Source organism: Hemiscyllium ocellatum, chromosome 15 (assembly GCF_020745735.1).
Source record: "Hemiscyllium ocellatum isolate sHemOce1 chromosome 15, sHemOce1.pat.X.cur, whole genome shotgun sequence".
Taxonomy (NCBI): Eukaryota; Metazoa; Chordata; class Chondrichthyes; order Orectolobiformes; family Hemiscylliidae; genus Hemiscyllium; species Hemiscyllium ocellatum.
Window position 1 is genome coordinate 67,212,968 of NC_083415.1, and position 27,748 is coordinate 67,240,715.

The window sequence follows — 27,748 nt, forward strand, 5'->3', positions numbered from 1 at the left end:
TGTATTAAGGGATGTAGGCCAAGGCAGGTATGTGGAGTTGGGCTACAGATCGGCCATGATCTTGTTGAATGGTGGATAATGTTTGCGGGGCTGAATGGCCTCCTGTTCCTATGAAACACTATGATACTGCAGTATATAAAAGATGCTATATCACAAAGTTTTATAAAGTGTTATGATAAATGAAAATTTCATGCAATGTGTATTGAACTATGAAACATAATAGTGAAATCACAGGTTTTGGGTTGCTCAGAATTAGAGAACATTGAGTTGTATATTATTGGATCCAATGTTGATATTGAAGAGATTAATAATTTTTAAAGTTAATTCTCATGATGTGACATTTTGAGTGCCTTGCCAGGCCACTTTAGTGAGCAGTTAAGAGTCACAGAGATGTACAGCACAGAACCAGACCACTTGGTCCAACCTGTCCATGCCGACCAGATATCCCATTCCAATCTAGTCCCACCTGCCAGCACCCGGCCCCAATCACTCCAAACCCTTCCTATTCATATACCCATCCAAATGCCTCTTAAATGTTGCAATTGTACCAGCCTCCACCACATCCTCTGGCAGCTCATTCCATACACGTACCACCCTCTGCGTGAAAAGGTTGCCCCTTAGGTCTCTTTTATGTCTTTCCCCTGTCATCCTAAACCTATGCCCTCTAGTTTTGGACTCCCCGATCCTATCCATGCCCCTCATAATTTTGTAAACCTCTGTAAGGTCACCCCTCAGCTCCGATGCTCCAGGGAAAACAGCCCCAGCCTGTTAAGCCTCTCCCTATAGCTCAAATCCTCCAACCCTGCCAACATCCTTGTAAATCTTTTCTGAACCCTCTCAAGTTTGACAACATCTTTCCGATAGGAAGGAGACCAGAATTGCACGCAATATTCCAACAGTGGCCTCACCAATGTCCTATACAGCCGCAACATGACCTCCCAACTCCTGTACTCAATACTCTGACCAACAAAGGAAATCATACCAAATGCCTTCTTCACTATCCTATCTACCTGCGACTCCACTTTCAAGGAGCTATTAACTTACACTCCAAGGTCTCTTTGTTCAGTAACTCTCCCTAGGACCTTACCATTAAGTGTATAAGTCCTGCTAAGATTTGCTTTCCCAAAACGCAGCACCTTGCATTTATCTGAATTAAACTCCATCTGCCACTTATCAACCCATTGGCCCATCTGGTCCAGATCATGTTGTAATCTGAGATAACCCTCTTCACTGTCCACTAACCTCCAATTTTGGTGTCATCTGCAAACTTACTAACAATACCTCTTATGCTTGCATCTAAATCATTTATGTAAATGACAAAAAGTAGAGGACCCAGCACCGATCCTTGTGGCACTCCACTGGTCACAGTTCTCCAGTCTGAAAAACAACCCTCCACCACCAACCTCTATCTTCTACCTTTGAGCCAGTTCTGTATCCAAATGGCTAGTTCTCCCTGTATTCGATGAGATCTAACCTTGCTAATCATTCTCTCATGGGGAACCTTGTCGAGCGCCTTACTGAAGTCCATATAGATCACATCTACTGCTCTGCCCTCATCAATCCTCTTTGTTACTTCTTCAAAAAACTCAATCAAGTTTGTGAGACATGATTTCCCACGCACAAAGCCATGTTGACAATCCCTAATCAGTCCTTGCCTTTCCAAATACATGTACATCCTGCCCCTCAGGATTCCCTCCAACAACTTGCCCACCACTGAGGTCAGGCTCACTGGCCTATAGTTCCCTGGCTTGTCTTTACCACCCTTCTTAAACATTGGCACCATGTTTGCCAACCTCCAGTCTTCTGGCACCTCACCTGTGACTCTCGATGATACAAATATCTCAGCAAGAGGCCCAGCAATCACCTCTCTAGCTTCCCACAGAGTTCTCGAGTACACCTGATCTGGTCCTGGGGATTTATCCACTTTTAACCATTTCAAGGCATCCAGCACTTCCTCCTCTGTAATATGGACATTTTGCAAGAATCTGGACATTTTGCGTTGCTGTAGAGGTAACCCAAAGTTAGGCTCAAACTGGGTAAGATCAGCAGATTTCCTTCTGTATAGGACATCAATGAGCCAGTTGGGTTTATGTCGACAATCCAACAGTTTGATCACTTCTTTTGATTCTAAATGTTTATTTCCAGAATTGATGACGTGAGTTCAAATTCTCAATCTTGTATCCTCTGCTTTAATAGACTAGGCCTACGATCATCCTGTCTCATTAACACTAAGTTGCTTTATCAGGTGATATCTTTAAAATCTATCACATACAAAATTGATTGAATAGTTAGTCTTTTCTTCCCCTAAGTATGCTGAATATGTCTGACTTGCTGCAGGAATCACTGACTTGAACATCTGATTGATTTTGTGATTTCATGGGAGTTTCTTTCCCTTAATTTTGCCATAATAGTATAGTCAATGGCAGGAATTTACCCATGCTGTTTCTGCATAGGATTGTGTAAGCTGTACTACTTAATTAAAAGCATTTTTCGGTATCATGGATTTAGACAATTTTTTTTACTCCCCTTTTTCCTTTATTATATACAAGCAAAAGCCCGTTTCCATACATCCAGTCCCACCAGAATAAAGGTGGGACCCCTTCTTTAAGTAATTGAAACTAAAAACAAAGGGAGGGTGACCTCTCATCAAATATGATTCATGAATCAAACAGCCAAATAAAACAATTGCAAATTTAATCATAGCTTTTATCCATTGCCTAATGATATCTCCCAGATTGACTAATTGTTACTGCAGACTTCTAATGACTTGGTAGGTTTGCCCCCGTAGTTATTTCAATAGTGTCATCACTGTTGTGATGGGTGGAATATTGCATTGCATTTCAGAAAAGAACACAAATAGTCACTTGCTTCTAATGCTCTTGGTTTGCCAGGTTGTGTACAGCCACTTCAACAGCACACCTCCACACAAGATCATCTCTGTTTGCCGCTTATCAGCAAAAGCATCACTTTCTTCCAATGCCTCAAACTTAGAGAAAGTGATCATCTTATTCCTTTAGTTCTTGGATCACAGCAGAATGTTATCAAATCCATGCACTTTTAGGAAAAAGCAAGATATTTTTGGAACTTTTCATTCACCAGCTATTTTCTAGATATGGCTTACAATTAGATTGGAGTGGAAAAGAACTATATGAACTATCACACTAATCCTGAAAATTTTTGAATATCTAAATTGTAAATGTACATGTTGTGAAACTTGAAAAGGTTCAGAAAAGATTTACAAGGATGTTTCCAGGGTTAGAAGGTTTGAGGTTTGGGAGAGGCTGAATAGAGTGGGGCTGTTTTGTCTGAAGCATCGGAGTCTGAGGGGTGACATTATAGTGGTTTATATGATCTTGAGGGGCACGGATAGGATCAATAGAGAAATTCTTTTCCCTGGGGTGGTGAGAGGGCATAGGTTTAGGTTGAGAGGGTAAAGATATAAAAGAGATCTAAGGGGCAGCCTTTTCACGCAGAGGGTGGTACGTGTATGGAATGAGCTGCCAGAGGTAGTGGTGGAGGCTGGTACAATTGCAACATTTAAGAGGCATCTGGATGGGTATATGAATAGGAAGGGTTTGGAGGATTTGGGCCAAGTGCTGGCAAATAGGACTAGATTGAGTTGGGATATCTGGTCGGCATGGATGAGTTGGACCGAAGGGTCTATTTCTGTGCTGTACATCTCTATGATTGTATGTCCTGGTCATAAATAAGCCATTACACCAGAGAGTGAGTTTCTTGTGGGGATTTTTTAGTTGCTGGGAATTGATTTAATTCTACCTGAGAACGAAGTACTGAAAATTCTGAATAAATAACTATAATTTGACTGATCTACTTGGTAGTCAGATTGACGGAACTGACCTGGCAGCAAAAGAAATGACTCAAATATGCTGCGGGCAAGTTAATGGTTGATTTTTTTTTCAAACCAAAAGAAATGCGGAAGCTGGAACTCAGAAAGAAGCAGAAATTGCTGAAAAATCTTGGCAGGTCTGGCAGCATCTATGGAGAGAAATCAGAATTAACATTTTGAGTCCAGTGACCCCTCTCCAGAATTTCAATAGCTGGGAAAATGTTGGCTTTTATGCAGAAGTTAGGGTGGAGATAGGGAGTAAGGACTAAACAATAGGTTGAGACAGAGCCCAAAGAGAGAGCAGTTGGATAGACATAGTGGTGTATAACAGTCAGCCTAGGAGAATGAATGGCTGCTAATGGGGCCTTTTAGTGACTAACAGTGGGTTCTGTGTAATAGCAGCCCATATGATAGCAAGTCAAAACTAAAGGAACTGCAGATGCTATAAATCAGAAACAAAAACAGAAATTGCTGGAAGAGCTCATCTGGTCTGGCAGCATCTGTGGAGAGAAATCGGAGTTAACATTTTGGCTTCAGTGACCCTCCACTTTTACAGCAATTTCTGATGTGATAACAAGGCCTGGTGTGTGGTGTTGGGGTAAGGGCATGATAGAAAGTGTCTCAAGCCCTCATTGTTGAAGTTGATATTGAGTCCAGAAAGCTGTCAAGTTTCCATGCAGAAAATGAGGTGCCATCCTTCCGACTGGTGCTGAGCTTCACTGGAGCACTGCAGCAAGCTGAGACAGGGATGTTGGCCAGGGAACACGGTGGTGTGTTGAAGGGACAGGCAACTGGAACCTCAGTCTTTTTTATGTAGGTGTTTTGCAAAGCAGTTACCCAGTCTATGCTTTGTTTCTACAATGTCAAGGAGATTAAATAAAAACTGAAAGAACTGTGGATGCTGTAAATCAGAAACAAAAACAGAAATTGCTGGAAAAGGCCTGCAGGTCAGGCAGCATCTGTGAAGAGAAATCAGAGTTAATGATTCGGTCCAGTGAACCCTCCTTGGAACTGTTCTGGGGAATGGTCCCTTGACCTGAAAGGTTAACTCTGATTTCTCTTCACAGATGCTGCCTGACCTGCTGAGCTATTCCAGCTACTCCTGCTTTTGTCTGTGTTTGAGGCAATGACATTGTGAGCAGTGAATGTGTTAGACTGGATTGAGTAAAGTGCAAGTAAAGCATTGCTTCACCTGGAAGATGTGTTTGGCACCTTTGATACTGAGGAGGGAGGAAGTGAATGGACAGGGGTTACATCTTCTGTGATTGCAGTGGGAGGTGCCATTGGACTGTAGCGGGTGTTGGGAGTGAAGGAAGAGTGGACCAGGGTGTCCCAGAGAGAACAGTTCTTGTAGAAGTCTAACGGTAGGGGAGGTGAATACGCATGTGTTCATTGGTGCATAGAACAATACAGCGCAGAACAGGCCCTTCAGCCCTCGATGTTGCGTTGACCTGTGAACTATTCTCAGCCCTTCCCCCTACACTATCCCACCATCATCCATCTGCTTATCTAAGGATTGTTTAAATCTCCCTGATGTGACTGAGTTGACTGCGTTGGCAGGTAGGGCATTCCACGCCCTGACCACTCTCTGCGTAAAGAACATGCCTCTGACATCTGTCTTAAATTTATCACCCCTCAATTTGTAGTTATGCCCCCTTTTCATCCTAGGAAAAAGACTCTCACTGTTTCCCCTATCTAATCCTCTGATCATCTTGTATGTCTCTATCAGATCCCCTCTTAGCCTTCTTCTTTCCAATGAGAACAGACCCAAGTCACTCAGCCCTTCCTCATAAGACCTTCCCTCCAGACCTGGCAACTTCCTGGTAAATCTCCTCTGCACCTTTTCCAATGCTTCCACATCCTCCCTGAAATATGGTGACCAGAACTGTATACAATATTCCAAATGTGGCCGCACTAGTGTTTTGTATAGATGCAGCATGATATTGCAGCTCCGGAACTCAATCCCTCTACCAATGAAACCTAACACACCGTATGCCTTCTTAACAGCACTATCCACCTGGGTGGCAACTTTCAGGGACTCCAAGATCCCTCTGCACATCCACACTATCAAGAATCTTTCCATTGACCCAGTACTCTGCCTTCCTGTTATTCTTCCCAAAGTGCATCACCTCACATTTAGCTGCATTGAACTCCATTTGCCACCTCTCAGCCCAATTCTGCAGTTTATCCAAGTCCCCCTGCAACCTGTAACATTCTTCCAAACTGTCCACTACTCCACCGACTTTAGTGTCGTCTACATATGTACTAGCCCATCCATCTATGCCTGCGTCTAAGTCATTTATAAAAATGACAAACAGCAGTGGTCCCAAAACAGATCCTTATGGTACACCACTAGTAATTGGACTCCAGGCTGAATATTTTCCATCAACCACCACTCACTGTCCTCTTTTTAAGAAAGCCAGTTTCTAATCCAAGCTGCTAAATCATCCTGAATTCCATGCCTCTGCATTTTCTCCAACAGCCTACCATGTGGAACCTTACTGAAGTCCATGTATACCACATCAACTGCCCTACCCTCATCTATATGCTTGCTTACCTTCTCAAAAATTCAATGGGATTTGTGAGACATGACCTGCCCTTGACGAAACCATATTGACTATCTGAAATCAAATTGTTGCTTGCTAGATGATTATAAACCTTATCTCTCATAATCCTTTCCGAAGCCTTTCCTACAACCCAAGTAAGGCTCACTGGTTTATAATTACCTGCGTCATCTCTACTGCCCTTCTTGAACAAGGGCACAACATTTGCAATCCTCCAGTCCTTTGGTAATAAACCCATAGGCAATGACGACTCGAATATCAAAGCCAAAGGCTCTGCTATCTCCTCCCTAGCTTCCCAGAGAATCCTCGGATAAATCCCATCTGGCCTGTTCGTAACTAACCTCGATCCTTTCTAGTCTAATATATCATACCTCTTTCTTCTCCTCTACAATATTCTCCTTTTCCTGAGTGAAAACCGATGAGAAATGTTCGTTTTAATACCTCTCTGATCTCCACAGGGTCCACATTCAACTCCCCAGTTCTGTCTTTGACTGGCCCTATTCCTACCCTAGTCACCTTTTTATTCCTCATATACCTATAGAAAGCTTTAGGTTCTCCTTTACTAAAGACTGCTGTGTCCTCTCTTTGCTCTTCTTAACTCTCTCTTTAAATCCTTCATAGCTGATTTGTAACTCTCCATCGCCTCATCTGAACCATCTTGTCTCATCAACACATAAGCCTCTTCTTCCGCTTAACAAGAGATGCAATTTCTGTAATAAACCACGGTTCCCTTACCGTATCACTTCCTCCCTGCCTGACAGGGACGTACCTATCAAAGACACACAATATCTGTTCCTTAAACCAGCTCCACATTTCAATAATCTGCATCCCCTGCATTTTGCTACCCCATTCTATGCATCCTAATTCCTGCCTAATCTCATTATAATTGCCCTTGCCACAGGTCAAGAGTTATCGATGGGGCATGTATCTATCCCTTTCCATCACTAAACTAAACGTAACTGAATTATGGTCACTCTCTCCAAAGTGCTCACCTACCACTAAATCAAACACCTGGCCTGGTTCATTACCAAGCACCAGATCCAGTGTGGCCTCCCCTCTTGTCGGCCCTTCGACAGACTGTGTCAGGAAACCCTCCATTGGACAAAAACTGATCCATCCGACGTACTAGAGTTGGAGCATTTCCAGTTAATGTTAGGGAAGTTAAAGTCTCCCAGAATGACCACTCTGTTCCTTTCACCTAGAATAATTGTGCCGATCCTGTCTTCCGCCTCCCTGGAACTCTGCAGAGGTCAATAAAACTCCAAGCAGTATGATCTCTCCTCTCCTGTTTCTAACCTCAGCCTACACAACTCAGTAGACGAGTCCTCATCATAAGTTCTCTCAAACACTGTTATACTATCCTTGACTAACAAGGCCGCGCCTCCCACTCTTTTACCCCCTTGCCTGTTCTTAATGAAAGATCTAAACCCCGGTACCATGGAGAAGTTCAGTAATGTGGATCGGAAATATCTCAAAAGCTGTGTGCAATTAAAATAGTTGGATGCTTTTTAGTTGCTTTTAGTCCTCCACTGAATTCATGCATAACTGAAGTCCACTATCTCTAGTACAATTTTAGCAAATATCTTTGTATCTTCTGCACCTTCTCCAAGATTGACATCTTTGTTAAAAAGTGACGTGCAGGCTTCAACAGATGTCCCAGTTGGAAGAAGCCAGACCAACTGGAGGCGACCAGACACTGGGAGTACATGCTAAACTCCACACAGACATCTCCTGAGGCTGGAATTGAACTTGAGTCCTAAAGCCAGGGATCTGGGTTCAATTCCCTAGCTTCCCAGACAATCTTAGGATAAATCCCATCCAGCCCAAAGGAGTTACCTATTTTCACACTTTCCAGAATTGCTAACACCTCCTTGTGAACCTCAATCCCATCTAGTCTAGTAGCCAGTATCTCTGCATTCTCTTTGACAACATTGTCTTTTTCCATTGTGAATACAGACAAAAAATATTTATTTAGAGCTTCCCTCATCTCCTCAGACTCCATGCACAACTTCCCACAACTATCCTTGATTGGCCCTAATCTTTCTCTAGTCATTCTTTTATTCCTGATATACCTAGAAAAAGCATTATGGTTTTCCTTGATCCTGCCCACCAACGACTTCTCATGTCCTCTCTTGGCTCTTCTTAGTTCTCTCTTTATGTCTTTCCTGTTGTAACTCTCAATCGCCATAACCGAGCCTTCACATCTCATCCTAACATAAGCCGTCTTCTTCCTCTTGACAAGAGATTCAACTTGTTTAGCAAACCATGGTTCCCTCACTCGACCACTTCCTCCCTGCCTGACAGGTACATACTTATCAAGGACGCGCAGTGGCTATTCCTTGAATAAGCTCCACATTTCAGTTGTGCCCAACCCCTGCAGTTTCCTTCCCCATCCTATGCATCCTAAATCTTGCCTAATTGCATCATAATTGCCTTTTCCACCAGCAATAACTCATGTCCTGCTGTAAGTATCTATCCCTTTCCATGCTAACATACGAGGAATTTCTGAGGATCCTGGGATTGTATTCATTGGAGTTTAGAAGATTGAGGGGAGACTTAATAGAAACTTACAAGATAGTACATGACTTGGAAAGGGTGGACGCTAGGAATTTTTTTTCTGTTAGGCGAGGAGACTAGGATCCGTGGACACAGCCTTAAAATTAGAGGGGGTCAATTCAGAACAGAAATGCGGAGACATTTCTTCAGCCAGAGAGTGGTGGGCCTGTGGAATTCATTGCCGCAGAGTGCAGTGGAGGCCGGGACGCTAAATGTCTTCAAGGCAGAGATTGATAGATTTTTGATGTCTCAATGTTTTGATGTCTCGAGGGCTACGGGGAGAATGCGGGTAAGTGGAGTTGAAATGCCCATCAGCCATGATTGAATGGCGGAGTGGACGCGATGGGCCGAATGGCCTTACTTCCACTCCTATGTCTTATGGTCTTAAGCTAAAGTAAGCATAACCGAATTGTGGTCACTATCATCAAAGTGCTCACCTGCCTCCAAATCGAACACCTGGCCAGGTTCATTCTCCAGTATAAAATCCGATGTGGCCTTGACCCTTATTGGCCTGTTGGCACACTGTGTCCAGAAACCCTCTAAACACATTGGACAAAAACTGACCCATCTAAAGTAAGAGCTGTGGTATTTCCAATCAATATTTGTAAAGTTAAAGTCCCCCAGAATAACTACCCTGTCACCCTCGCTCCTGTCCAGAATCATCTTTGCTATCCTTTCCTCTACTTCTCTGGAACTATTCGGAGGCCTATAGAAATCTCTCAACAGGGTGACCTCCCCTTTCCTGTTTCTAACCTCAGCCTATACTATTTCAGTTGACGAGTCCCCAAACATCCTTTCTGCAACCGTAATGCTGTCCTTGACCAACAATGCCACACCTCCCCCTCTTTTATCATCTTCTCTGTTCTTACTGAAATATTAAATCCAGGAACCAGCAACAACTATTCCTGTCCCTGCCCTATCCATGTCTCCGAAATGGCCACAGCATCAAAGTCTCAGGTACCAACCCATGCTGCATATTCACCCACCTTATTTCGGGTGCTCCCGGCGTTGAATTAGACACATTTCAAACCACCTTTCTCCTTGCCAGTGAACTCTTGCGACCTTGAGGCCTCATTTCTGAACTCACTACTCTCAATCTCCTGGAAACTGGAACTACAATTTAGGTTCCCATCCCCCTGCTGCATTAATTTAAACCCTCCCGAGGAGCAAAAGCAATCATCACTGTGCGCGCGTGCACACACCCACCACCCCCGCCCCCCGGATATTGGTACCCCTCTAGTTCAGTTGTAGACCATCCTCTTTGTAGAGGTTCCACCTACTCCAGAATGAGCCCTAATTATCTAGGTATCTGAAACCCTCCCTCCTGCACAATCCTATTGTGAGTCACGAGCAAAAACCCAAGATAGGTTAGATTACTTACAGTGTGGAAACAGGCCCTTCGGCCCAACAAGTCCACACCGACCCGCCGAAGCGCAACCCACCCAAACCCCTACATTTACCCCTTATCTAACACTACGGGCAATTTAGCATGGCCAATTCACCTGACCCGCACATCTTTGGACTGTGGGAGGAAACCGGAGCACCCGGAGGAAATCCACGCAGACACGGGGAGAACGTGCAAACTCCACACAGTCAGTCGCCCAAGGTGGGAATTGAACCCGGGTCTCTGGCGCTGTGAGGCAGCAGTGCTAACCACTGTGCCACCGTGCCACCCTGAAGATAACAACTCTGTTTGTTCTAGCACTAAGCTTCCACCCTAGCTCCCTGAATTTCTGCCTGTAATCCCAATCCCTTTTCTTATCTCTGTCGTTGGAACCTATGTGGACCACGACTTAAGGCTCCTCCCCCTCCAGGATCCTGAAAACATTATCAGAGACATCACAAACCCTGGCACCTGGGCAATACACCAACTGAGAGTCTCTCATATCAACAGTAGCTCCTATCTTTCCCCCTAACAATGGAGTCCCCAATGGGTAATGCTCTGCTCCTCTCTTCCACACCCCCATCCCCAACCCTTCCCTTCTGAGCAACAGAGACAGAGTCTGTGCCAGATACCTGTACACCATAGCTTTCCCCGGTAAGTCTCCCCTCCCAACCCCCAACAGTATCCAACAACAGTATACTTATTATTGAGGGGAACCCTACCCTGCCTGCCATTCCCTTTTCGTCTTCTGACAGTAACCCATCTGCCTTTTTCTTGTACCTGAGGTGTGACTACCTCCCAGTAACTCCTCTCAATAGCCCCCTCAGCCTCCCGAATGATCCGAAGTTCATCCCGCTCCAGCTCCGGTTCCCTAATGTGGTTTTTGAGAGGCTGGAGTTGGGTGCAGAGGACGTCAGCAGGGACACTAGTGGTTACCTTGACCTCTCACATTCTACAGGAGGAACATTCAACTGCCCTAACCTCCATTCACACTATTCTAAATTCCCAAAGAGACTGCAGAAAAATAAAAATAAAAATTTTAAAGCTAGTTACCTTACCATTCCAGTGCACAAACCTTTATTTTTGGTTAGAGGAGGAGGATGGCTGGGAGACACTACCTGAGTAGTGTTGTGGATAAAGCAACCACCCAAATATATGACCTTACTGTCCCAGCCATCTCATGTCCACTCCTGCTCAGCGTGTGCGCCGCCTATTCACGAGGTAAGTTTTTGAATCAGTGACTCACCTTCCCAGCAGTCCCCGGTCAATGCTTCCACTCTTCCTGCTGCTGAAACAACTCCTGTCCTGTTCAAATATCTATCAGTCTTTGCATTAAAAACATTCAATGATGAAACCTCAACTGCTTCACTGAGCTGGGAATTCCACAGATTCGCAAACCTTTGGGTGAAGAAGTTCCTCCTCAACTCAGTCCTAAATCTGCTCCTCCTTATTTTGAGGCTATGTCCCCTCGTTTCACCTACCAGTGGAAACAATCTCCCTGCTTCTGTGTTTATCTATTCCCTTCATAATTTTATATGTTTCCAAAAGATCCCCCCCTCATTCTTCTAAATTCCAATGTGTGTAGGCAGAGTGTATTCAGTCTCTCCTCATAAGCCAATCTTCTGAATTCTGGAATCAACCTCGTGAACCTCCTTACACCCCCTCCAGTGCTCGTACATCCTTTCTCAAGTATGAAGACCAAAACAGTCGGTCACATCAGCACCCCATACATTGCAGCATCACCTTCCTATTTTTTTAAACTCCATCCCTCTGGTAATGAAGGACAATATTCCATGTGCCTTCTTAATTACCTGCTGCACCTGCAAACCAATTGTTGTGATTCATACACAAGGACACCAGGTCATATCTTAAATAAGTACTGTGGCGAGAGGAGCACATCAAACACTGTAAATTCTACAAGTAGTAACTCACCACCTGCTTGCTATCTGTCTGCCATTTACAGGAACCTGATGGAATACTCCCCAATAACTTGGATGAGTGCAGCTCCAGCAGCACTCAAGAACCATGACACTATTCAAAATAAAACAGCTCAATTGGCATCATACACAAAAATTCACTTCCTTTACTACTGACACCTAGTTACAGCTGTGAATGCCATCTACAAGATGCACTGAAGAATTGTAAATCTGCAACCACTACCATCTAGAAGGGCAAGGACAGCAGATAACATTATCTGCAAAGTCCTTTCTAAGCTACTTACCATCCAGACTTGGGAATATAACATCATTCCTTTACTGAATCAATGTCCTGGAACTCGTTAGCTAATGGCTTTGTGGGTGGACCTACCCCAAATGGACTGCAGCAATTTAAAAAGGCAACCTCACCACCACCTCCTTGTAGGCAATTAGCGTTGTGCAATATGTTGGCTCAGACATAAAAATCTGCATTCCTGAATGGGTAACAACAACAATATAATAGTAAGTGAAGCGACCTGCACCTAGATCTCCACAAATAGAATCCCTTGGAATCTCTCTCTGTTGAAATACTGCGGCTACATCTAACTTTGCCCAAAAGTACTTTCAGTGTGATTTTTTGGGTGATCACAATGCAAATTTCCTTGCTGTGATTTTAAGCCATGGGAAGTGTATGTTTCATTATGTTGCAGCTCCATATAAATTTTCAGTGAGTCTGATTTTACAATAAATTTAGACTTAAAATCAATTGTGCTTAGCTGTGAATTTGGAAATCCAGTTTTAAGCCTAAGTTCATAACTTAACCTTGTTCTGACACTCAACTTCCCATGCAGTTTCACTTCATTCATTTCTTTGAACTCAGATTTCACCATCTGCTATCATGGGATTCAAACCCTTCTCTCCAAAATAATGTGGGATTCAAACCCTTGTCTCCAACAATTCCTGAAGAAAGGCTCATGCTCGAAACGTCGACTCTCCTGCTCCTTGGATGCTGCCTGACCTCCTGCGCTTTTCCAGCAACACATTTTCAGCTCCTAAGTATTAGTCTGGCATTCTAGATGACATTACCACACTGCCACCATCTCCAAGTGATGTATTTGGATTTCCAAAATATATTTGATAATATGGAAATCAAGAGCAGAAGTAGAACATTTGCCCTATCAAGCCAGCTTCACCATTATGGTTGATCTTCAGTCTCATAACATGTAAACATAAAACATTACAGCGCAGTAGAGGCCCTTTAGCCCTCAATGTTGCGCCGACCTATGGAACCAATCTGAAGCCTATCTATCCTACACAATTCCATTTTCATCCATATGTTTTCATCTCAATGCAATACTCCCATTCGCTCCCCATACTCTTTGGCACATTTCACCTCCGAAGTCTATCTGTTTCTTAAATATGTTCAGTATCTTGGCTTCCACAGTCTTATCTGGCATTGAGCAATGTTGGTTCACCACCCTGAGTGGAGAAATTTCTCAATCCTAAATCCTAGAATCCCTACAGTGTGCAAATAAGCAGGCAAATTGGCACATTGAGTTCACACTGATCCATTCTCGACTCTATCCCTGTAAATCTGCATTTTCTAATGCTAATACATGTAGCCTGCACATCCCTGGACACTATGAACAACTTAGCACAGCCATTCCACCTAACCTGCTCATCTTTGGACTGTGGGAGGAAACCAGAGCATCTGGAGGAAATCCACACAGACACTGGGAAAATGTACAAACTCCATACATTCTGGCTGGAATCATACCCAGGTCCTGGCATTGTGAGGCGGCAGTGCTAACCATGCCACCCAGAGGTTTACTCTGTATCTTATGACCATGACTCTTTGTTTTAGGCCCACTCCAGATGGGAAACCACCCCAGTATCCAGCCCTACCAGAATTTCATACATTCTAATGAGATCCCTCTCATTCTTTTAAACCCCAGTGGATTCAGGCCCCGTTGACCTAATATCTCCTCAAACACCAAAGCTGCCTCCCAAGAAACAGTCTGGTGAACCTACACTGCATTCCATCTATGACACGTCTAGCTTTCTTCAGTTATGGTGACCAAATTCCAGGATTCCAGTGATCCAGAATCTGATTTCCAGCATCTGCAATCATTGTTTTTACCTCCAGTATTCCAGGTATGGTCTTACCAAGGCCCTGTATAGCTGCAGTAAGAACTCTTTGTCTTTGTACTCAAATCCTCTTGCAAGAAGACGAACTTCTTATTTAAGACCATAAGACATAGGGTTGGAAGTAAGGCCATTCGGCCCATCGAGTCCACTCCGCCACTCAATCATGGCTGAGGGCATTTCAACTCCACTTACCCGCATTCTCCCTGTAGCCCTTAATTCCTTGTGACATCAAGAATTTATCAATCTCTGCCTTGAAGACATTTAGCGTCCCGGCCTCCACTGCACTCTGCGGCAATGAATTCTACAGGCCCACCACTCTCTGGCTGAAGAAATGTCTCCGCATTTCTGTTCTGAATTCACCCCCTCTAATTCTCAGGCTATTATACAGGTCCTAGTCTCCTCGCCTAACAGAAACAATTTCCTAGCGTCCACCCTTTCCAAGTCATGTATTATCTTGTACATCTCTATTAAGTCTCCCCTTAATCTTCTAAACTCCAATGAATACAATCCCAGGATCCTCAGCCATTCCTTGTATGTTAGACCTACCATTCCAGGGATCATCCTTGTGAATCTCTGCTCGACACGCTCCAGTGCCAGTATGTCCTTCCTGAGGTGTGGGGACCAAAACTGGACAGAGTACTCCAAATGGGGCTTAACCAGAGTTTTATACACAGTCTCAGTAGCACAACGGTGCTTTTATATTCCAACCCTCGAGATAAATGACAATACTGCATTCGCTTTCTTAATCACGGACTCAACCTGCATGTTTACCTTTAGAAAATCCTCGACCAGCACTCCCAGATCCCTGTGTACTTTGGCTTTGTGAATTTTCTCACTGTTTAGAAAGTAGTCCATGCTTGTATTCTTTTTTCCAAAGTGCAAGACCTCGCATTTCCTCACATTGAATACCATCAGCCATTTGCTGGACCATTCTCCTAAACTGTCTAGATCCTTCTGCAGCCTCCTCATTTCCTCAGTACTACCTGCCTGTCCACCTAACTTCGTATCATCGGCAAACTTCGCTAGAATTCCCCCAAGTCCCTTCATCCAGATCATTAATGTATAACGTGAACAGCTGTGGCCCCAACACTGAACCCTGCGGGACACCGCTTGTCACCGGCTGCCTTTCCGAAAAAAACCCTTTTATCCCAACTCTCTGCCTTCTGTCAGATAGCCAATCCTCAATCCATACCAGTAGCTCACCTCGAATACCATGGGCCCTCACCTTGCTCAGCAGCCTCCCGTGTGGCACCTTATCAAAGGCCTTTTGGAAATCTAGATAGACCACATCCACTGGGTTTCCCTGATCTAATCTACTTGTCACCTCTTCAAAGAATTCCAACAGGTTTGTCAGGCACGACCTCCCCTTACTAAATCCATGTTGACTTGTTCTAATCCAACTCTGTTCTTCCATTTGCTTTCTAACTGCTTGCTGCACCTGCATGCTTGCTTTCAGTGACTAGTGTATAAGGGCATTCAGGTATGTCAGTATTTCCCCAATCTATCACCAAGTAAATAATGCTCTGCCATTCTCTCTTACCCACCAAAGTGGGTAACTTCCTAGTTAACACACAGTATAGTGCATCTGTCATGTATTTGCCAATTCATCCAATTTGTCTAAATCAGTTTGAAGCCTCTTTGCTTCCTCCTCACCACCCTCAATCCCATTTGGTTTTGTATCATGAGCAAACTCGGAAAAATTGTGTTTGCTTCCCTCATCCAAATTTTTGTATGTTGTGAATAACTGCAACCAAAGTTTGGGCTGCATGGTAACTGTTGCGAGATTATTAATAAAGGATCTTGACACATAAGTGTATCTGAATGTCAAAAATATCCTTCATCTAAGAAACAATTGTGTTCCAACATGGGGTAAACCCCTCCTGTTTAATTTAAAACAGAAACACAGAAAAGATTTATACGTGCAGTAATCTGTGAAAATTCAAGAGGCCAAGAACTATTTAAATTAAAAATTAACAACATTATTTTTTAAGGTACAACAGCGAATAATTAACTAGCAGCTATTTACAACTCCTTCCTCTAACCTATCTTTCACCTTTCTCTTCTATCATAATAGTCCCATAAAACCTCCCAATTTAAGATTTACCAAAACATCAAGTTTTCAAAACCAGCCAGATGTCGAATCTTCTCTTCCTTGGTCTTCTTTTCTTCTTCTTAGGGATTTCTATTTCACAGATCACTAATCGATAAAGGGAGCTGTTCTCTGGGCAGTCTGCAGATGCTGGTGGCTTGGCAGCTCTCCTTCAATTATTCAGGTTTTCCCAGTCTTATGTCCCCAAAGCATCGGACTGTGTCATTGACTTTTAAGATTGTCAATATACTCAATTCAAACTGGTTTGGAGTTTGGTAATTTTGGGCTATAATTTAAACTGATTGGTCGAATTTGAATTTGTTTTTGTCATCTCCAGGCAACCTAGCTAACCCAGCTTTCAACCAAGTGTTAGATTGTTACCTTATTCAGAACATTGGTGCTGTGTCAGGTCGTTCTGCTAGCTTTTAACTCTCTTAAAGGTACAGTACACCCACATCTGGGCTACGGGGAGAATGCGGGTAAGTGGAGTTGAAATGCCCATCAGCCATGATTGAATGGCGGAGTGGACTCAATGGCCCAAATGGCCTTACTTCCACTTCTATGTCTTATGGTCTTCATAACAATTAGTCCTGGGGTTTTTAGATAAAGGGCTGCCAATCTGTATTACATCCTCAAATAAAGTTTGTGAAACATAATTTTCCCCTCATAAATTCATGCTGACTTCCTCTAATCCCACCCTTACTTTCTCAGTACGTTGTTATCATATCCTGCCTAAGAACTTGAGGATTATCCCTACTATTGATGTTGAGCCAACCAGTCTGTGAGCCCATTTTTTTCTCTCTCCCTCCATTTTCAAATCGTGAGATTATACTGAACACTAACCCCACCTTGCAGTACCCCAGCAGTAAATTGCCAGATCTTTCACTTCCATTAATTTCTCCAGTACTTTTTTTTTACTAATACTAGTTTCCTTTAATTCTTCCTTCTCAGTAGACTTGATTCATTGATATTTTTAGGAAGTTGTTCATGTCTTTCTCTTGTGAAGACAGCATTAAAATAGTTCTTTAATTGCATGGTCATTTCAATATTTTCTGTAATTAATCCTCCCTTTTTCAGTCTTAATGGGAGCTACATTTGTCTTTCTTTCTCTTTACATACTGATGAGCTTTTACAGTCTCCTTTTGTAGCATTGTTATTTTCCCCTCTTAATCTCTTGGCCCTCCTTTGCTGAATTCTAAACTATTCCTAATTCTCAGGTTTGGAACTGTTTCTAGCAAGTTTATATGAGTCTTCTTTGGATCTAATGCATTCCTTAATTTATTTTGTTTGCTGTGGTTGGACCACTTTTCTTCGTCTGTTTTTATGTTAGAAAGGAATGTATAAGTGTTGCAATGCATTTGTTACTTAAATATTACCTATGATCTATTCATTGTCGTGACACTTAATGAAGTTACCCAATCTTTCATAGCCAACTTCCCCCTGATACCTTCACTGTTTGCTTCATTAAGCTTTCGGACCCTATTTGTGTATCGGATACTTCACTTTATATCTCAGTGAAGAATTCTGTCATGTTCAAATGACTACTGTTCCCTAAAGTATCCTGAGCAAGATTATTAATTAACCCCTTCATATTACATCATACATTAGTCTGCTATTTGCCTGTTCTTGTATACATTCCAGGAATCTAGCCACCACTGTACTTGTGCTAATGTGGTTTGCCTCGTCTATATGTAAATTAAAGTCAGCAATAATTACTGTAGTACGCTTGTTACATGTTGCTCTAATTTCCTGTTTAGTCTCTAGACAAGTTTAACTAATGTTTTCCGTCCTTGTTCCTTCTGAGCTCCACCTGGACTGATTCTACATTTAGATTTTAAGCCAATATCCTATCCCACTGTTGTACTAATTTAATATTTTACTAACAATGCTGCCCCCACCTCCTTTTCTCTTTTTGACTGTCTTTCCTAAATATTGAATACCTTTGGATATTCAGATCCCAGCTTTAGCCACCCTGCAGCCATGCCTCCCTAACCACAATCCTATCCTACACGTTTGCACTTCTTGTATTCAGAATTTGTCTTTTTACCATTTTATACTTTTTTTTGTACTGCTGCCCTATTTGCTGTTGGCCCTTGTTTCCTTTGCAATCCATTTGTGCTTGCTGTTTTTCTATCTTTTATTTTTATACTTTTTTCTTTCTTCTGTGACTCCTTGCTCAAGATCCCATCTCCCTGTCACTATAATCTAAACCCTCTCCCACTATTAGATACTATGAAGACATTGATCCCAGACCTGATGACGTCCAGCTTATACAGGTGCCATTTTCCTCTGAATCATTCCCAATGCCTTGAGACTCTAAGTTGCTGTCTCCATAAACCATAGACATTTACAGTACAGAAAGGCCATTCAGACCGCCATGTCTGCACTGGCTGAATAAACTAGCTGCCCATTGTAATCCCACTTTCTGATACCTGGTCTGTGGCATTGCACTTTATAGCACTTCATTTGTAAACCCAGGTTCCTTTTAATTGAGTAAAAGGTTTCTGTCCTAACTACTGAACTGGGTGGTGAGTTGCAGATAGCCATCACCTTCTGGGTGAGAGTTTTTTTCCCTCGAACTCCCTCTAATCCCTTACCAATCACCTTAAATCCATACTCTCTGGTAAATGTTTTTAGGGAAAACAGGTCTTCCCTGCCCACTCTTTCTAAGCCAGTCAACTACTTGGTGATGGTCGAAGCCCCATTCGTAAGCAGCAACAACACCTTCCCCATCCCCATCCCCCCAAAAAAAATAACAGCCATGTAATGAGATCTTAAATGATTGGCAGTCAGGTAATTTGCTTTTAAAATGCCCAACAATTAGAGAAGGGCAATAAATGCTGGCATAATCAACAATGTCTTTATCCTGTGAATGAAGTTTTAAGAATCCTTCAACAATCTTTGCATTTTAACCTAGTCCTTTTCCACATTTCAGTCCATAATCAAACATACAGAAAAATAAAAATGTACAGTCATCCTCTTTGCAAAACACAACAAATCAACGAAGATCTTATTGAACAGCAAAGCCATCTCAAGGGACTGAATGGCCTACACTCTCTCCTAATTGGTGTTATGTAATTTAGCAAGAAGATTAAAACAGCAGCGTATTGTCTAAATGGTGAGAGATTGTGGAGCTGTGGGATAAGGGTGTCTTTGTTCATGGATTTCAAAAAGGCAGGTACAGTAAATAATTTGGCAAACTAATAGCATGTTAGTGTTTATTACAAGAGGAATTGAATGTACAAATAGGAAGATTATGCTTCATTTATACAGGACACTGGCAAGATCACATCTGGAGTAGTGTGTACAGTACTGATCTCTTAGGGAAGGATGAAAATGTGATGGAAACTGATCAGAGAAGATTGACTAGACAGAACTGGAAAAGGCAGGTTGTCTTGTAAAGAAAGATTGCACAGGATTGGCTAGTAATGCTGTAGTTCAAATGAGTAAGAGCTGACTTGATTGGAGCATACAAAATCCTGAGTGGGCTCTTATGGTGCAGCGAGAATGTCCCTACCTCTGAACCAGGAGGCTGTGGGCCAGTCCCACCTGCTCCAGATGTATGTAATAACATCTCTGAACCGGTTGATTAGAAAATATCTACAAAATCTGAAGGGGCTTGACCGAATGTGTGTGGAGAAAGTGGAAGAATCTGGAAATATGAGTCACTGTTTAAAATTAAGCGATAGCACAGTTAAGAAGGTAAGAAGATTTTTTTTTCTGAGTCAGGAATCTTTCTCAATAAGTAGTTAAAGCAGCATTATTGAATATTTTTATGGTAGAAATGGATGGATTATTGTAAGTAAATGGATGAAATGGTAAGTGGTAATGTGATGTTGAAGCTTACAATCTGACCATCTGTGATGTTATTTAATGTCAGCACAGACTAAAGAAGCTACTCCCAATGTTCCCTCAAAGCTGTGCAAGCATGCAGCCATTTCACACTTCCATCCACAGTGATCACCATGGCACGCGAATGCAGCAGTGACTTCTGATCTGCAAGTTACTGCCATGCATAGACCATGTAGGCCTGCAAACAGAAAGAAATTAGAGGGAATCCTACCTGCTCCTCATTTACATGTCAGTATGTATGCTTTTGTAACTTTATATTTGAAACCTTAACCAAAGTCAAAAATGGTTCCAATCACATTTTTCCCTTATTAATTAATCTGCAGCTGTTGCCCAACTTAAAGGGTTGCATTCAGTTATTCCACTCTTAGCTCTTCCTTTAGAGTCAGAGAATCTCTAACAATGACTTTCAGTCCCAAGTTTGTATGATTACCTGTCAGAAATTCATTTATGAATGCAGTCCCTTGTGGGATGATTGTTGTGTTAGAAATAGCAGTATTGCATTTGTAGAATTGCTAAACTGCTGACACTGTTCAAAACAGCTTTCTGGCTGTAGAACGTTTTCGCAAGTCCATTTCTTGCAGCCCTGAAAAGGTGGTAGGGGAACCGCAGCAAACCGAATACAACAATGGTGATGGGTTGGCTGTTGGACCTAGTGACAATAAAGGATCAGTTATATTGGTCTAATAATTGGTCTCATTCATACCTAATGTATTTAATTTTCTGATCTCATCTTTCTCACTGGTAAAAGTAGTTGGGCTGCATGCTGTTTTTAAATCAACTTGAATCTATAAAAAGTATTTAACAAACAAATTGCTCATTGCTCAGAAATCTCTCATTGCTTCCCAGAAATGTAATCAGATAACAGTGAATGTTAAACAGCAAAGGAGACATTGCATTGACGAGCTTACAGTGGAGCTTACAATCACAGAAAAGGCCTTATTACCAGGGGGTTTGCATATAAGAGAAGATAAGTCTTGCTGCAACTGTACGAGGTGCTGGTGAGACCACATCTGAAGCTCTGTGAGCAGTGTTTTTAAGCAAAGATATTATTTCATTGGAAGCAGTTCAGGGAAAATTTCCTAGGATGTCCCTGGCATAGAGGGATTGTCTTATGAGCAAAGACTAAATAGACTCAGACTCTACATACTGGGCTTGCAGTGAATGTGAGATGATCTTACTGACACTGTTCTTGGACGGGGTCCGGAGAAGGTTTATAAGAATGGTTCTGGGGATGAAAGCCTTGTCATATTACTGTGGATTTGTACTTGGATCTTGTGATAAGGGAGACCAGATTGAAACTTGCAAAATACTGAGAGGCCTAGATAGACTGAACATGGGGGAAGGTGTTTCCACTACTCGAGACTTGGAGCCAAGGGCACAACCTCAGAGTGAAGAGATGACCCTTTAGAATGGAGATGTGGGGGCGTTTCATCAGCAGAGGGTGGTTAATCCATGACAGTCATTACCACAGAGGGCTGTGGAGGCTGGGTTGTTGAGTGTACTTAAAGCAGAGGTAAATAGGTTCTTGATTAATAAGGGGATCAGAGGTCACGTGGGGAAGGCCGGAGAACGGCCTGAGAAGCATTTCAGCCTTGATCAAATGGTGGAGCAGACTCAGTGGGCCAAATGGTCTAATTGTGCTCCTGTATCTTGTTATATTATGAAGTACAGGATTCTTAAAGGGCTTGACAGGGCAAATGCTAAGACAATGTTTCCCCTCATGGAAGACTCTGTGTCCTCCACTCAGAGGACACAGTCTCACAATAATGGGGTGCAAACTTTAAGATTGAAATCTATGTCAGACTCCTATTTTTAGACTTTAGTTCTGCTTTCAACACCATAGTTCAACCAAACTCATCTCCAAACTCAGAGAACTAAGACTCTGCTTCCCTCTGCAACTGGATCGTTGACTTCCTGATGCACAGACCACAGTCAGTAAGTAAAGGCGACAGCATCTCCCCAATAATCCTCAAAACCGGTGCCCCACAGGCTGCATACTCGGCCCCTTATACACTCATGTATAGATTAGAGTGGTGGTGGAAAATGCAGTCTCCTCTACATTGGGGAGACTAGACACCTCCTAGCAGAGCACTTCAGGGAACATCTCCCGGGACAGCTGTACCAATCAACCCCACTGCCCTGTGGCCCAACATTTCAACTCCCTCTCCCACTCTGCCGAGGACATGCAGGTCCTGGCCTCCTCCACTGCCATTCCCTCACCACCCGACGCCTGAAGGAAGAACGCCTCATTTTCCACCTTGGAACACTTCAACCCCAGGGCATCAATGTGGACTTCATCAGTTTCCTCATTTTCCCCCCCCACCTTACCCCAATTCTAGCCTTCCAGCTCAGCACCACCCTCATGATCTGTCCTACCTGCCTATCTTCCTTTCCACCTATCCACTCCACCCACCTCTCTGACCTATCACCTCCATCCCCACCCCCGCTCACCTACTGTACTCTATGCTACTTTCTCCCCACCCCCACCCCCCTCTCATTTCTCTCTCCACCCTGCAGGCTCCCTGCCTCTATTCCTGATGAAGGGCTTTTGCCCGAAATGTCGATTTTCCTGCTCCTCGGATGCTGCCTGATCTGCTGTGCTCTTCCAGCACCACTCTAATCCAGACTCTGGTTGTCAGCATCTGCAGTCCTTGTTTTTACCCTTATACACTTACATCTGTGTGGCTACGTTAAGCTCAAACTCCATTTACAAATTTGCTGATGACACTGCTGTAGTAGTTCAGATCTCAAGCAACAATGAGACAGAATACAGGAGAGCGGCATGGTGTAAAGACAACAATCTCTCCCTCAATGTCAGCAAAATGAAGGAGCTGGTCATTGACCTCTAGAACCGGAGTGGAGGACACGCCCCTGTCTGTATCAACATTGCTGAGGTGGACATGGTTGACAACTTCAAGCTCCTGGGAATAAATATTCCCAACAATCTATCCTGGTCCATCCACATCGATGTCATGGTCAAGAAAACACACCAACGCTTCTACTTCCTCAGGAGGCTAAGGAAATTCAGCATGTTCACATTGACTCCTCTATTTTTGTAGATACACCATGGAAAGCATCCCATCTGGATGCAACTGCTCTTCCCAAGAATGCAAGAAATTACAGAGTTGTGAACACAGACTAGTCATAGAGATGTACAGCATGGAAACAGGCCCTTCAGTCCACATCGTCCAAGCTGACCAGATATCCTAAATTAATCTAGTCTCATGTGCCAGCATTTGTCACATATCCCTCTAAACCCTATTCATGTACCCATCCAGATGCTTTTAAATGTTGTAATTGTACCAGCCTCCACCACTTCCTCTGGCAGCTCATACACACGTGCAAAAATTGCCCCTTGGGTCCCTTTTTAAATCTTTCCTCTCTCACTTTAAACTTGTGCTGCCTAGTTCTGGATTCCCCATTGTAGGGAACAAACTTTCATCTATTTAGCCTATCCATGCCCCTCATGACCTTTATAAACCTCTATAAGGTCACCCCTCAGCCTCCGAAGCTCTAGGGAAAACCGCCCCAACCTGTTCACTCTCAATAGCTCAAACCCTCTAACCTTGGCATCATTCTTGTAAATCGTTTCTGAACCCTTTCAAGTTTCACAACATCCTTCCTATAGGAGGGAGGCCAGAATTGCACACAATAACGAAAACCAAGTTTCCTATCATTGACTCCATCTACACTTCCCACTACCTCGGGAAAGCAGTCAACACTCTCTTCCACCCTCTTTCGTTGGGCAGAAGATAAAGCTTGAAAACACATACCAGTAGATTTAAGAACCGCTTCTTCCCTGGTTATCAGACTTATGAGTGGACCTCTCGTATTAGAGTTGATCTTTCTCTGCACCTTCCCTAGCTGTAACACTATATTCAGCATTCCCGTTCTGTTACCCTGATGTAGTTATGTAAGGTACAATTTGCTTAGCATGAAAAACAATACTTTTCATTGTTTCCTTTTCCATGTGACAATAATAAATCGAATCAGACGAGGAATTTCTTATCTCAGAGGGTGTCAACATTTGAAATTTCACATTGTACCATTTTAGTGAGATTCATTGTCACCGTGGCAGAAGTTCTGATCTGCTTTTCTTTAAATAACAGTCGGTTGATCATTGAGAGTGTTAGAGTCGTACAGCACGGAAACAGATCCTTCAGGCCACTAGTCCATGCCAGTCAGACATCCTAAACTGAACTTGTCCCGCTTGTCTGTGTTTGGCCCATATTCTTCTAAATGTTTCCTATTCATACACCTGTTGCAATTGTAATTGTACCATCCTCCACCACTTTCTCTGGCAGCTTGTTCCATATACGCATCATCTCTGTGTGAAAATGTTGCCACTCAGGTCCCTTTTAAACCTTTCCCCTGTCACCTTAAACCCATGCCCTCTAGGTTTGGACTCCCCTGCCTTGGAAAAAGATGTTGGCTATCCATCTAATCCATGCCCCATGTGAGGTAGAGAAGACTGGTGAATGGATTTTAATTTGGACTGGAATGAACGAGATAGTGAGGTTCCTCTTTGTGGGGGGAGGGAGGTGTTGCTTAAGCTTTAAGATTCTTGCATTTTGAATGCAAAATGACCTAGATGTGGGTATTGGAGGACTAATTCAGAGTTGAAGAATGATACAAATATGATAACAGAACGACTACAAAAATGTCTAATTTCATGTTTGTTTTGTTGTACTTCTTCAAGTGAAGTAACAGCTGTTGGACAATGATCCGATATCATGTGACTTCTGGCTTTGTCCACTCCAGTCCAACAGCGGCACCTCCACAGCATTGTCGTACAGGGACTGAATTCTCTTCGAAGTGTAATTAATAGAAGTACCTCTATATAAAAAGCTGGTAAACAGAACTGAAGAGAATGCAATTCCAGGTGTGGCATATGTTAATTTAGCAATTGAGCCAGAATTGGAAATAGGAAAACAAACAGTGCATTGTCCTTTTAGTTTTGTAATGGAGCTGGTGAGACTGATAAAATTGCATTAATCCTTGTTGGAGCTAAATATATTCTAAATTGAGGAGGATGTTTAAAGGAAAGAATAGACATTCAGGTATGTCAAGTAACTGACTGGAAGGTAGCTCCAAGACTGAACCAGTTATATACACCTGACAAGCTTTGTTGGTTGTCTTTTGGTTGATCTTGTATTACAGTCTTGGTCTAGCTTTGAGTCTTTCAGTTTTTACACAGATAATTGCGTCTGTCAGTAAGTCCCAGTATGTTTTGATTTGTTTTATCACTGGACTACATTACTCCACATCTATCCACCTATATATTGTGATCTTGTTGACTATTTCAAACTAGTTTTAATTTGCTTAGTGATTTTACATTTGACTTTAAACTTGTTAGGCAGATTAAAGATGGGCGATTTTACTCTGGGACATGGGCTAATACTAACAAGAATGGTACTTGTTGCCAATTCTTTGTTACTCCTAAAGTTGGAAGTGGTCAGTCTTAGTCTTACTGAGTCACAGTATGCTCAAGGTATTACTACAATGCAAGGAATTTGACTGAGAAACAATGAAGTGGAGTTGAATGACCTCAGATATCTGTACTGCTCTCAATGTCTTGGTTTTTTTTCAGTTTAAGGATTGAGCAGTTTATGAAGAATTTACTAAGTATTGTGCCTTGAAATTCCAGACATAGAATTTCTATGAATGTTTGCATGTTGTGAATGCACATTGAAAAGTCAGCAAGAACCATAGCATTTGTGGAGTTCAAGATGCCACTGAAGCAAACAGTGTGAAGCAGATGCTATAATTTTGCTCGAGATAATTAAATTAGATTCTGGGTATACAATCACTGATTGATATGGTGATGGAGAAGGCAAGTGTGGTTTTGAGTACAAGGAGTAGCTCGAAATGCCTATTGTTTTGTTTCTGCTGCAAATTTTTCTGTTGTGCATCTTTCTTATAGATTTGTTTGCTCACATAGAAAAAAGATATGATTCAAATGTTCTTTTGAAACCTTTAATCTAGTGCTGATGCCTGATTCTTTTCTTTCAGACAGATGTTGAAGTGAGTGGGTCGTGTGCCACCATTACACCATGTACTCTGAGTGGCGGTCTCTGCAACTCATCATCCAGAGTGACCGAGGTCACATGAGCGTTCTGCATAGCTATCCCAGCACCGTTGGTAAAGATGTAGCTAATGCTGTGGTCCGTCCTCTGGGGCAGGGACTGAACAGTTCTTCTGTAACCAGCAATGAAAGCATTCTAAAAACCGACAAAGAGGCAAGTCACTCAAAGATTGATCCATATGCTATAGTTAAAAATAAACATTTTGTCTGACTAAACACATTTTAAAAATATCCCAACCTATGTAAATTAAGGCAAACCAGGACAGGACTTATACAATTGATGGTAGGGCCCTGGTGGTTGGACAGAGGGACCTAGGAGTGCAAGTGTAAAGATCCTTGAAAGTGGCTCACAGATAGACAGGGTGGTGAAGAAGGCATGTGGCATGCTTGTCTTCATTGATCAGAGCATTGAGTACAGGAATCGGGTATATCATGTTGCAACAGTGCAAGATGTTATTGGGGCCACTTTTAGAATACTGCATACATTTTTAGTCACACGATTATAAAAAGGTTTTTGTTAAACTAGAAAGGGTACAGAAAGTATTTTCAAAGAGGTTGCCGAGGGTTTGAGCTATAGGGATAGGTTGAACAGAAGCCCTACAGTATGGAAGCAGGCCATTGGCCCATTAAGTTCACATTGAAACCCCGAAGAGCATCCTACCCAAACCCACCCCCAACCCTGCATTTCCCAGCGCTAACTCAGCTAGCCTGCACATCCATTTGCTGGGGTGTTTTTCCCCTGGAGTGTCAGAGGCTGGTGGGTGACCTTATAGAATCGTGAGGGGCATGAATAAGGTGAATAGCTATGGCCTTTTCGCTGGAGTAGGGGAGTGCAAAACGAGAGGGCATAGGTTTAAGGTGAGAGGGGAGAGATTTAAAAGGGACCTGAGGGGGTAATATTTACACATTGAGGTTGATGCATGTATGGAGCTGCTAGAGGAACTGTTAGAGGTGGGTACAATTATAGCATTTAAAAAAACATTTAGACAAGCACGTGAATAGGGAGGGTTTAGAGGGATTTAAGCCAAATGCAGGCATATGGAACGAGTTCAGTTTATTGTACCTGGTTGACATGGACTAGTTGGCTGAAGGGTCTGTTTCTGTACTATATGACTCTATTACTCTGTTAAAAGGTAGCAAGACTGTAACATGCTGTATTGCTGGATATAGGCTTGCTTGCTGAGCTTAAAAATGTGTTGCTAGAAAAGCGCAGCAGGTCAGGCAGCATCAAGGGAACAGGAGAATCGACGTTTCGGGCATAAGCCCTTCTTCAGGAATGAGGAGGGTGTGCCAAGCAGGCTAAGTTA

General features: G+C 42.8%; 1 protein-coding gene across 8 annotated transcripts in view; it reads left to right on the top strand.

Annotated features, from left to right (window-relative positions):
• ralgapb (Ral GTPase activating protein non-catalytic subunit beta) overlaps positions 1-27,748 on the top strand; it is a 143,325-nt gene that overhangs the window by 4,709 nt on the left and 110,868 nt on the right. For 7 of the 8 annotated variants that reach the window (XM_060836570.1, XM_060836572.1, XM_060836573.1 and 4 more), the window contains exon 2: positions 26,369-26,595. In XM_060836570.1, the coding sequence (XP_060692553.1) occupies positions 26,410-26,595 (186 nt within the window). In that variant the 5' untranslated portion in view covers positions 26,369-26,409. The remainder of the gene's footprint in view (positions 1-26,368; positions 26,596-27,748) is intronic. The other variant, XM_060836571.1, reaches the window with a different exon arrangement.